This window comes from Sander lucioperca, chromosome 10 (assembly GCF_008315115.2).
Source record: "Sander lucioperca isolate FBNREF2018 chromosome 10, SLUC_FBN_1.2, whole genome shotgun sequence".
NCBI classification, from domain to species: Eukaryota; Metazoa; Chordata; class Actinopteri; order Perciformes; family Percidae; genus Sander; species Sander lucioperca.
In genome coordinates, this window is record NC_050182.1 from 5,551,973 (window position 1) to 5,564,737 (window position 12,765).

Below are 12,765 nucleotides of genomic sequence, written 5' to 3' on the forward strand. Positions count from 1 at the left end.
GAAAAATATCTTGTTTTTTCAGCTTTGACAGTTTTCTGATATTTTCTCAAGCTTTCCTTAAGGACTTCATATGATACATGGAACTTGTCCTTTTTCCACCTGTGCTCAGCTCTCCTGCACACTCGTCTGGCCTCACGGGTGGCATCATTGAGCCATGGCTCAGATTTAGATCTGAGGCACCTAGCTTTTTGTGGAGCAACAGTGTTAAGAATGTCGGCACAGGTGGAAAGGAAGGAAGAAAGTAATTGTTCTGTGTCAAGGTTAGCCAAATAACTACTACCAGACTGGGTTATATTAATAAAAGCAGAAGTAAACTGAGCAGCAGTGGAGGGCTTAAACACACGACACAGGCGCATAGGAGCAGGCAGTTTGAGACTATGAGAGGGCAGAGAAAGATCAAATAAGACAGGCATGTGATCAGAAAAAAACAGCATTATGTACTTGGATATTAGAAATAGGCAACTCATAAGATAAAACAAGATATAAAGTGTGGAACGTGTTGTGAAAGATTAAAAGCATCAATCATATCTAAAAAGTCTCTAGCAAGTGGTTTTAAAGGACAGCAGACATGTATGTTAAAATCACCAGCAATTAAAATCTTGTCATAATCTGTCATGATACCAGCCAGGAAATCGGAAAAGTCTTCTATAAAATGTTTGTTATATTTAGGCGGGCGGTAGATTACTGCACATAGTACCGGATCCGACCAACCTAATACAAACATGCTAAGTTCAAAAGAGGAAAAAGAAGAAGGTGACAGGGGCCTACAAAATAATCTCTTCTTAAAAACTGTCGCTATTCCTCCTCGACGTCCAGTAGTCCTAGGAGAGTTGAAGAATGTACAGTTTGGAGGTGAAAGCTCAATGAGGGCATCGGACTCACCAGCACTTATCCAGGTTTCTGTCAAAAGGAGTATATCCACAGCATGTGTGGTGAAGAAATCCTTAAGGATAGATGTCTTGTTAATGACAGACCTAGCGTTGATCAAGGCACATCTAGTCGGCGAAATCGGGTTGTCAGCCGCGCTAGCTGATCGGCACAGTGGCTGAAGGTTGCGGTGGTTTACTCCACCATGGCTGCCGGAGGCAAGGCGAGTAGGGGCGGAGGGCATGGCGCTCCTCATACGGGCCAACAACAGGTACTAGCCAGATGCCGACCGGAACGAGAGACATGGCGGCGGAGATACTGGACATATTCCGGTGTGATGCAGGGAGAAAACCGAGCCAACTCAGGAGAGAGAGCTAGCCAAGATTTAATCTTGACCAGCCGGCCGCTGCGTGTCCCTCTGCGTTTGCGTTTCCGTGACAGTGAAGCCTCAGCACGGAACAGGTGAGCTGGGACACCTGCCAAGAGCGGAAGAGGAACGGTTCTTAATCCGTTCTGAGTGAATTTTATTTATACATTTATTATCTTGTGCAAACAAGATAATAAATGTATAAATATAAATAAAATTCAAACAGTAACTCAGTTTCCCTGGTTACGCCTGAGGGTTGAACTAATACCTGGAACAATCATTCCCATCCTATAAGGTTCTTATGCAATGTTGTTCACTCCTCCAGTAAACAGGAAGGACCATAGATACGACTTGCACCCTTAGCAACGGGAGATATTTATAGTCTGCTCAGCTTGTAGAACCCTTCAGCTTAGCTACGAGCCAGAAAGCTAACGCTATGCTAGCAAGATCCAAAGTCAATAACATTGTGTACAGTTGGCAATCAGTAAAAATAATTTGACAGTATGTTGAACAAGACAAGCTAGCTATCAGCCATGTCATTAACCCCAAAACAATACGACTTTTACGAACAATTTTATCTGCGATGTGTAACGTTACTGTCTGCTGCAGCCTGATAGCGACCTGAACAGCGAACGGGATGTGAGATAACGTTATTCGCTGTGAAACAAAGTCAGTTCAGAGGGGCACTAAAACTTACTTTTTGCAGCTTGTGTATTAGCTCCATCCTGTGGTGTTCAGAGGGGCACTGAAGCACCTCACAGTGTTAAAATGAACAGATTCACATTTCCTTTTTGTTGTAATGTAGCACATTCATTTAGAACAGTAAACAGTCAGTTTCACCGGAACTCCTTTAATAGGTGTCCTATAACACTTTTTTATGGACACCCTGCAGCCAATCAAAATTGAGTATTCACCCAGACCAAGGTATAACAAAAAAGCCTTTAAAGTCTTTCTTTCAGCACTATGCAGTAATTAACTATGATACTGTGTCCTTTAACCTTACAGCTAGAAAGGAGGAGGAAACCGTGTACGATGAAGTGAAGGGGCAGAGTAAAACAATTGAAGAAACTGCTGAACAAATGGTAAGTTATAAAATTAAAAAAAAATAATAAAAATGTACTACTACTACTTACTTGACAATAAATCATTTTCTTATTCTCAGCAGGATCCTTGCTAGAAAAGAAAGCAAACAACAAACTTCTCCAGTATCAGCGGCTGGCCTGTTGTTTGGGGATTCTTTGTGTCATTCTGCTGTTGGGCATCATAGCAGTCATCGTCGTCTACCACCGTAAGTATACTGAACAGGCAGTCCATGCATGAACTCACACTTAGACATGAGACAAACCTTAAAGAATAACAGTATTAGTTTTTGTCTGTAACCAATATTTGATATAAGTCATGAATTTGCAGCCTGGTCTCACAGAATTCCGTGAAATGATCACGAACTGTTAACAGCGCATTACGTGGTGGTGGGACGGAAGATGTGAAAATTCCATGTGGCCACCACGGAAAACAATGCCAAAGTAAAGTCAATGAGAAGATGACGTAGCATTAAGAGCGACAACGGTAGCGAGTAGTATGAAAGCCCGAAAATCCGCTTAAGGAGGTTGGTTGGGATGGTGGATGGGACAAACAACACAGGACTTTCACCCAGGAGACCGGGGACCGTGTCCTGCATGTCAGGATTCCTAAACCAACCGTCCCGTTGTTCTTTTCCTAAACCCAACCTGTTCTTCTTTTCCTAATATCAACCCGTCCGCTGTATACGGCCGTCCCGTTCTTCTTTTCCTAAACGCAAACTGTTGTTGTCCCGCCCACCCACGACCTTTTCCTTAACTTAAGGGGCAGTGTTCATTTCACGGAATTCTTCCGTGGGCCCATCACAGAATTTTCGGCGATTCCGTGACACTGCCACAGATTTTGAGTTAAGGAGCCGTGTTCATTTCACGAAATTCTGTGAGATCAGGTTGGAATTGGCCACATTCGGAATAAAACAGAGGCCCCAATGAAAGTGAAAACATTTCACATGATATTGAATTGAAAGTGAAAAAAAACACATGGTTCTCTCACAACCTTCATGCATAAAAGGAATTAAAGGTTAAGTCAAGTGATATTCTATATTTTTTTTCTTGTCAATAAATCCCATGATCAGACCCAAACCAACAATAAATGTGTCCACTAACAATACAGTAGTGTGTGTATCAAAGCCTGATATATCAACCCGTTCTCAGTGTCGGATACTGACATGAAAATCACCCTTTAGCGTCTCTTTGGAACGCACCGGGCAGAGCAGCAGCACGACCGGGGCGCTGTAAGATGACGTAGTATTAAGAGCGACGGTAGCGATGGTAGGGAACGGTAGTAGTATGAAAGACCCAAAATCTGCGTGACACCAAGGGTCCTGACACAGAGCGTCGAAATGTGATGCCAAGAGTCCCAACCAAGCGTGTCTAAATATGACGCTAAAGACTTTTTTGCGTCAATAACAAATGCCAAAGGCACCTGACCAAGCATCACTTTTTGAAGGGATGGGAGTGAGAATGTGTTGGATATATCTTCTTCCTCTGTGACATAAAGCTCCATTGTCGTCCAAACACACATCTGTGAGCCACACTGTTGCACTGGGTGACATATTGCTTCATAACAATGAATACATCTAAATTTGAGTCAATCCCACATACACTGTCCTGCTGCCATAAAGGCTTGCAAGTGAATCAATCAGTGACTGAAAGACTTCATCAACAAGTACACTATTCTATTCTACTATTTACTCCTGTTTGAGTAATGTTAATTTAAAACTAGTGGTCAGCTGTTTTAGGCAATGTGAGATATTTGTAGTCTTTAGTATGATTTAAAGGGCTTGGGCCTGAGGGCCACAGGGTCCATTGGGGAAGTCAGAAAACATTGTGAGACAGATTAAGGGCTCTATCTTGCACCCGGCGCAGCGCAAAGCCCGACGCAAGTGTCTTTTCTAGTTTACGACTGATGCAGTTGTCAATTTCCCGTCAAGCGCCCATGTCGTTTAAATAGCAAATGCACCTGCGCCCATCTTTGCACCCATGGGCATGCTGGTCTTACAGGGAGGTGTGTTCACGTGAATTCTTGGCATATTGCTATCTTGAGGCAGCGGGAAGTGATCGCGCCATTGACCAACACCTAGTGTAAAGTCAATAGTGCAGCATTTCATTGTTATTTTAACAGCAAATGAGTAAAATGCGCCTAGGCTCATGCACAGCGCGCCACGCTATGCTTGTTACATACACAGGGAAGCGCAGCAGCACACAAACATGCAAAAGATTACAAATAAAAATATCACGTTGCAAATCCACCATCATAATAGCAATGCGCCAAGGTACAAACGTGCCTGGCTTTTAAAGGGAATGGGAGATGATCTCTGATTGGTTTATTGCATGTTACACCCAAAACACACCTATGACTTAATGAAGACACTAGGTGAAACCTTTTGAACCATGCGCCCGGCGCACGGACCCTTTTCCCGCCGTCAAACTAGCAAAGTGGAGTTGGATACGCCCTAAAAGCACCTGAGCCAGGCGCTTCGATCGTTAAAATAGAACCCTTAGAGTTGGTTTAGGTCTTTTCAAGGGACTTGTTGAAATCTTCTAAAAGGCTGGAAAATCTAGAGTGAGACAGGAAATGGTTTCCAAAGGTGAAAATGATTTGAAAACAACAAATATTGTTTTATCACTATAATTAAGAAGCTAATTTTCATTTTGCAGTTGCTACATTAAGTCATCAGAGTGATGAAAGTGAGCTGATGGCTGCCAATCGCAACCTGACAAACCTCAACAACAAACTCAGCTTAGACAATGAAAAGTTGAGGAGGGACAACAACAATCTGACAGTCCAGTTGGGCAACCTGACACAAAACTATACTGTCTTAGAAAGTAAGATCACAAACCTGACTGCAGACGTCAAGAACCTGACAACACAAAACCTGCAGCTGAACTCACGAAACCAGGAGCTGGAGACACAGAGGAAGAACTTAACAGAACGAATACAAGACATGGAGACAACCTGGAATAAACTCAACGTCAGTCAAGTTCAGTGGAGCATTGATGCCTACTGCCCCAAAACAAATAACGGTATGTTCAGATCCCATTAATTAGACCCAATAATAATATTAATATCACGATGCAGTAATTGTTGTATATTGGTTGGTTTCTGTTGTTTCAGTGAGACAGTGTAAAGCTTGTCAGAATGGCTGGATACTCAGTGGGTCTAACTGCTATGTGATTCATGACGCTGCTCCTGCTGATCAGAAAACCTGGGAAGAAGCTCGACAAAACTGTAGAGGAAAGAGTTCAGATTTGGTTGTTGTACATAGTCAAGAGGAACAGGTAATGAGAAAACATGGACATTTTTATGACACACGTAGGCGGAAATTGGGGACGGATCGGGGGGGTCAGGACCCACCCCATCTGAGGGTTAACCCCTCCCCCTAAAAATGTCATTAAAACCATGCTGTGTATGGTACATAATTAAATACTTCAAATAATTGTGTAAGTAGTAAATTAACACAAATGCAAACAGGGCAACAAATGGGTTTTAAGTATAGAATCATTTTGAGTCCCCCCTCCCTTGTCTCACAGTGGTTTGGTCCACTGCTTGGTGTTCTGCCTTTACGTTAATGCTAGGCAGAAGTCCCAGGGACTCGTGGGATTCTTTTCTCAAAATTCAGATGCAAAATACAATGTATAAATTTCAACTAATATATTTTCAACTTGCTCAAACTCAACAGGCCAGATTCAGCTGCAAAATGTGATGTTTAAAATTCAGTGTTAACATCTCGGAACCCAAGGAAAAGCAATCGATTCTAGATTCAGAGCAGCAGTCAGATGAGTGGGAGAGCAGCTTCTGAAAGGAGAGACACATCTCTCTTTAACATACTTGTCTGTGTGTGTGTGTGTGTGTGTGTGTGTGTGTGTGTGTGTGTGTGTGTGTGTGTGTGTGTGTGTGTGTGTGTGTGTGTGTGTGTGTGACAGCCGACCAGCGAGGTCATTACGCCCGCAATTGCTTGTGAAGTTTTTTAACTCCGAAAAGGCAGATTTAATGGATATTTGTGTTGTGTTATTTAAATAAACGATCGAGGATCTTGAAAGAGCTCCAGCCAGCTGACAGCGGGGTCTGTGAGCTTCAGCTGGCTGCCGCGTCCAAGCAAATGTGCAAGTCACCATCAATTTTGGTAAAACTGTCCATATTCTAACTCTATATAGCAGAGTAATAGCAGACCAAATCCACTATGGCACATTCCTGATATAATCTAGAATCGACTGCTCTTCCTTGGGTTCCCAGATGTTAACACTGAATTTTATACATTACATTTTGCAGCTGAATATGGCATATTCCCTATTGAATTTGAGCAAGTTGAAAATATATTAGTTGAGTTTTATACATTGTATTTTGCATCTGAATTTGGTATATTTCATTTATTTATTTGAATTTCTAATTCTGAATTTGTGAAACTTAGAAAATTAAAGGTGAAGATCAGTTGTTGAACATTTGAAGACTGACATTTTGTAGCAAAGATTTGAGATACATAATTTCATTGCATAAATATATTCAGTGCTAGAAATTCAATGGCTTTTTAAATTTCAAAATCCAATGAAACAGATTTACTTCCTTAGGATTGTTAACGTTGGCTAGCTTCCTAATTCCCCCCACCGTGTTTTCATGCTACACACTGGTTCTAGAAAATGAGCTGAACAAAGTCAGTCATCTAAATATAAAACAGCTTTGCCAGCCAACTTACTACACATATCACGGCCATGAACACAATTATTAAATTGAAATGTATTTTCTCCAGGTTTGAACACTGTGAGTCTGTAGATCAGAGTGTGATTGTTTAGTTATAGTGTTTAAATATATGATAACTGTTTCTCTGTTGTCAGACTGCACTCAATGCATACAGCTGGGGTAGTTCAGTAACCGTTGGATACTGGTTTGGCCTGAGAGCTGAAGGTGGGAGATGGAAGTGGATTGATGGAAGTAATCTGACTGAAAGGTAAGAGACACATTCCTAAACACTTTGAATCATAAAATCTATCAGCCTTGATCTAAACATCATGTTCTTCCCTCAGCTACTGGACACCACAACCTCCTCCTACTGCTACTGATGGTCAGTGTGTAATGTCTGTCCAGAACGTAGGATGGAGATCAGTGAACTGTACTGAGAAACAAAGATGGATCTGCATAATGAAGGCTTTATCTGTTTAAACACTGCAGTCAGACTCTGCATGATAATATCAACTGGCTTATAAATATCAAACTACTAAGACTTCTACTTCACAATTTAAATGTTTTGTCTTCAGAACTAAAAATGTTCACGGAATTTATTTTTATAGAAAAAGAAAAGAAAAGAAATATTTACAGTGAATTATTTTGTAAACTCTTTGTGTGTCTCGTTTAAAAAAAAAAAAAACAGACACTTAGATTTGAATACATTTAGATATTTGATTATATAGGTATGCTAATGTAAGTCTGTGAAACATACAGTGACTAGACTGAAGGGGCACTGTTATCATTGATACCTGTTGAATGAGCTTTTGTTCTGCTTTGTTAGAGATGTGATGATTATAATTTGTATATCAGCAGATTGATGACAGGGACAGACAGACTGCTCAGTCTCCTGTTTCCTATGTATCATTAACATATATTGTTGCTACTCATTGGCCAAAATGGAGGCACTGCATCACTTGTTCTCAACAGAATGTCCTCAGAGCTTTTTTCTTCAGCATGTTAGGAATATTAACGTGTAAAATGTTTTCTATTTATCTATCTAGAAGCAAATTCATGTTTTATTACATTGAATAAAAACACTGTGACACGTTGTTGTTGTTATTGTCTTTTTCTTACATAACGCTGATTGAAACTATTTTCAACAATGTAGAACAAACAACATAATTCAGGAAGTTGGAGCCTATTGAACAGGATGTGTGAGACAAGCAGATAGAAAGAAAAAATGACAATCACAACCATGAACTGAATAAAATAGGGAACAACCTCAAATCAGAGCATCACAGTGGAGCAGACGGCCTCCTAACAGCTCTCATACAGGACTGCAGCAGGACTTTAAACATTTGTTCAGGATGAACAGAAATCCAATTTAGGGGAATGTCTCAGTTTTTAACTTAAGTTACAATCCGTTCACACATTGGCAATGCAACGCAATTATTACATTTCTTCACAATGTGCCTTTAAATCAACATAAATTTAACTGAATCCTTATTTTTCTCTCAGACCAGAGGTCTCTCTTCTTCACTCAGTCTTTTCCACTGATAGCAGTGTGTTGGCTGATACTGTTAGTCATCATGGGCCTTCATATCCACTGTGAGTACCACTGTCTTAGCTTGTTGTTGGTAGTCCTTATTTAAAGGACAGGTTCACATTTTGTCAACTTTGTCAGATGCCCATATGTACATAGAAACAGTTCTTGCTTGGTGTTATCCTTCCTCCTCTTCATACTGCTCCTGTGCAACGATGAAGACATGACTTTGGAAGATATTTAGACTACTTGAACCTCATGTTACTTTCAGATAAAGTTATGAATGTGTTTTATCACAGAAGTAGGACTGTGGACTTTGTCTCCTATCTCTTATATTGGAAGTACATTAGAAAGGGATCTCTTATTCTCCAGTATGAACTGGAGGAATGATCAGAACAAGAAAACCCAGTATCAATGTTCATATGGACATCTGACTATTGTTTAAAGATATATTTATAACATGTCAACCTATCTTTTAATATCTAATATGATCATGTAAATTGCTTCTTTTGTTGTGTATTTCTATAATATAATTCTTGCCTTCAAACAAAGTCTCAAAGCCAAACACTGTCGCTATAGTTACCTCTGTCATTTCTGAAAATGACGCCAAGCTGAGGGCAGAAAACCAGCAGCTGACATCCCAAAACCAGCAGCTTAAGGCACGAAACCAGGAGCTGGAGACACAAATACGAAACATGACGACAACTGATGATTACTGCTCCAAAGAAAATAATGGTTTGTTAGGATCCAATTAATTAAGTCAAACAATAACCAATAGAAATAATATCACAGTGCAGCTTGTCAGGAGGACTGGTTACTCAACGAGTCTAACTGTGCTGACAGAAAACGATGGATCTGCAAAAAGAAGGCTTTATGTTGCGTTTAAACACTGCAGTCATATTCTGCATGATAATATCAACTGGCTTATGAATATGAAACTATGAAAACTTTCAAAGCTGTCTGTGTGTGTCTGAAAAAACAGACACTTAGATTAAATGTAATTGAGTTAGATATTGGATTATAGAGGTATGGTGTGTCTGACTACTGACACCAACATTTAAGAAAATACAGTGACTGGCCTGAAGGGACACTAAACTGTTAATTATCAATAACTTTAAATGTGATTTTCTTCTTCTTTGTTAGAGATGCAATGCCAGAGACCGGTTAGTAGAGGATCTTTGGCAATGCTTATATTTCCTGTTTCTATGACATTTTATTTTGTTGCTCCTGATTGGCCAACAGAGGGCGGTGCATCACTTGTTCTCAACAGAATGTTCCAGAGTCTGTTTCAATATTTACTTGTACAGCTGATGGTTAAGTGTTATCTTTCTATCTAGGAGCAGTTTTATATTTTAGTCCATTACATTGAATAAAGTGTATGCCAGATATTGTTGCTTTTCTCTTTTTTTTCTCAAAAATGTCAGCACGTGTTAATCATCTAAGAGAAGGAACAACCTTATTCAGGATGTTGTAACATGTTTAATCCAGATGAGACAGAAGCAGATCTGGTCTTCAATTCAATTCAATGAACTTTATTTATCCATCAGGAAGTTCATTTGTGCAGAGCATCAGTGCATGTCCAATCCATATACCCAACAACACAACACAGTTCACATTCACACAGTCACAAGGGCATAACTTTGGGTTCAACATTGGGGGGTGGGGGGCTATTATGTTTTTCCACCACCCCCCAGTGGAATCTCTCGTCGGGGGGGGGACTTATCTAGCATTGACTTGAATGGCTGTGATTGCTCGCGGGGGAACGCGGTGCATCCAGAACGCAGTGCAGAGGTGACCAGTGGAAATAGGGGTTAGTCCTGAATGAGAGTGACCTGTGTCTCTGACCTGAGGGTAGAAGACTGTGCAGTGTGGGGGTGGTGTCTGAGGCTATCTGTGTTCCTTTTAGTTTAGTCCTTCTGTTGTGAATACTGATCAGTTATTCCTGTTTCTGTCCGTTTTTTATTTTTTTTTACTGCTCATTGATATGACTTTGTTTAGTGCGTTACAATGGATGTTTGATAGTGACCCAAAACAGGCTGATATATTCAGTGGGTTCTCTGCTTTTAGAGTTTACATGTTCCCTCATGTTCACATGGGTTTTCTCCCACAGTCCAAACACGTGCAGGTCAGGTTAATGTGTTTGTGTGTTGAATCTGTTTCTTTCTGCCTTTCACGCATTGCATGCTGGGATAAGCTCCTGTAAACAGACATAAGCAGGTACAGGGGAGGAGTGATGGATGTTTGTTCTCTGTGTGATGAATAATGAACTTGAAAAGTAGAATTTTATGTTTGTCAAATGGATCTTCAATCTCAGCAGATAGAATTTATTGAATCTATTTGATTATGATAAAAGTTACTGTCTGTTGATGAAAGGTTGGCGGCAGCAGCGTGGGAAGATGCTGCAGACACACAGTGTGGGTTAACACCATTAAAGGAGAAGACTTGAGACATTAGCTGCTAACCAAAGAACAACTCTTTCATAGCTTCAAAGCAGAACTAAAAACCACACACTTTTCTGAGAAATTAGTACACTGTAAACTTCATCATTTCCTTCACACAGGCTCTGTTGTTTTAAAAAGATAAATGTTTCTTATCTGCTGGTGAGATACTGTAAGCATCTCATCTTTTGTGTAGTTTTAATATTATTTTTGATAATGCATGATGCTTTTAAAGCATGACAACACATTAATGCTTTTGAAATGGCAAAATTCACAGCAACATATAATCAAACATTTGTGTATTAACATTTGTGTATCAACATTTGTGGTTCATGTTTTTGTTACATTGTATACATTTGATCCAGAAAGTTTTAGTTTCACACTGCAGTTATGCAAGCGCACTAAAGAACTATACGTGACAGAACTACGTCCTGTCGTCATCACATACGTGCGCTGCGTCTCCCAACAGTTGTAACTGATTGGTTTGTAGACGGCTTCCCCGTCCTCTCGTATCCTCTCTCTGTGTCAGAGTTTCTGGCGGCTCTCTCTTTGTTTTGTTGCGTTGTTGAGAAGGAAGACACGGGAACTTTACTCGGGGTTTGAGGAGCTGCAGCATTTATTCAGAGACAAACTGAAACCTATGCTGTACATTTACTACCACTTAACAAGTAAACTGCTGATTTATTCTCTGCTCTGATAGCCGACAGCTGTCTGGTCTGAGCACGCTCACCGTCTCTCTCACATACACGTAAGCACTGTGACTGAGCTATTCCTTAAGGAGCTTCCCCGGTCTTATAAAACAATGAGAGCCTGCCAGAGCTTCCTGTAATTGGTCCGAAAGTCCGACCCATCCAAAAAGTGTTTTCATACTGCAAATGAACCAAACCATGGTTCAATTTGGTCCGGACCAAGACCACCTCTTTCGAGCGGACCAAAATTTGGTCTTTTGATCCGACCCGTGGTCCGAGGCACCTGTCTCACCTGCAATTTTGGTTCGGACCAAACTGAAAAGTCCGAAAGTCCGGACCAAATGAGGTAGGTGTGAAAATGCCCTGGCTCTGACACACCAACCCGACGGCCAACAGTCAGCAGAAAAGGCAGTCGGACTGACTACCACCCCGAGTTGGTCAAAAAAGTGCCTCGGAACACATCGAAGCGACGCCGACTTGAGCGTACGTTCTGTGCGTGTGCAAGACGTAATACGTCTCTATAACAACAGGCGGCGCTATTCTGTATTGTCACCCAAAAAATTTAAACCAGCAGCTGATTGGACAAACGAGTCACGTGGGTCTGGCTTCTCCCCGACCATAATGGCGGCTCGTTCGAAATCTATGATCTCGTATTTTACGAAAATAGTTCACCGAAACGTGTTTCTGAAAACATTTTAAGCGAGAAATAGGCCATGCAGTTGCTGAATCTGTCTTCATTTCAGATCGACAACGGTCAGTTTAAAAGATTTTCGTCTGAATTTGAGAGGCGAGGCGTTAGTCACGCTCATCCCGCTCGTCATTTCCGGGTTAGCACTCCACCAATCAGATTGGTCATTGAGTCCGACTGCCCGCCTTCTGATTCAACATGTCAAATTGGCCAAAATGAAGGCCGACGGCTCCTCTGACTGACGACGTCACGGAACACACCGAACAGCCTCGAGTCACCGACCTCGCCAGACCAATAATGAACTTGAAAAGTAGAATTTTATGTTTGTCAAATGGATGAATGGATTCAATCTCAGCAGATAGAATTTATCAAATCTATTTGATTATGATAAAAGTTACTGTCTGTTGATGAAAGGTTGGTGGCAGCAGCGTGGG

At 41.0% G+C, this 12,765-nt stretch overlaps 2 protein-coding genes across 3 annotated transcripts in view; both read left to right on the forward strand.

The window, feature by feature from the left end:
- The window catches only part of LOC118496018 (CD209 antigen-like protein C), a 331,629-nt gene that overhangs the window by 276,797 nt on the left and 42,067 nt on the right, over positions 1–12,765 (forward strand). The gene's annotated exons all lie outside the window — the stretch shown is intronic.
- LOC116037832 (low affinity immunoglobulin epsilon Fc receptor-like) overlaps positions 1–12,765 on the forward strand; it is a 57,275-nt gene that overhangs the window by 31,615 nt on the left and 12,895 nt on the right. Inside the window, exons 4-7 of one of the 2 annotated variants that reach the window (XM_036006033.1) lie at positions 4,972–5,337; positions 5,429–5,592; positions 7,144–7,256; positions 7,333–8,079. In XM_036006033.1, the coding sequence (XP_035861926.1) occupies positions 4,972–5,337; positions 5,429–5,592; positions 7,144–7,256; positions 7,333–7,468 (779 nt within the window). In that variant the 3' untranslated portion in view covers positions 7,469–8,079. Of the gene's footprint in view, positions 1–4,971; positions 5,338–5,428; positions 5,593–7,143; positions 7,257–7,332; positions 8,080–12,765 lie in introns of those variants that run through there. The other variant, XM_036006034.1, reaches the window with a different exon arrangement.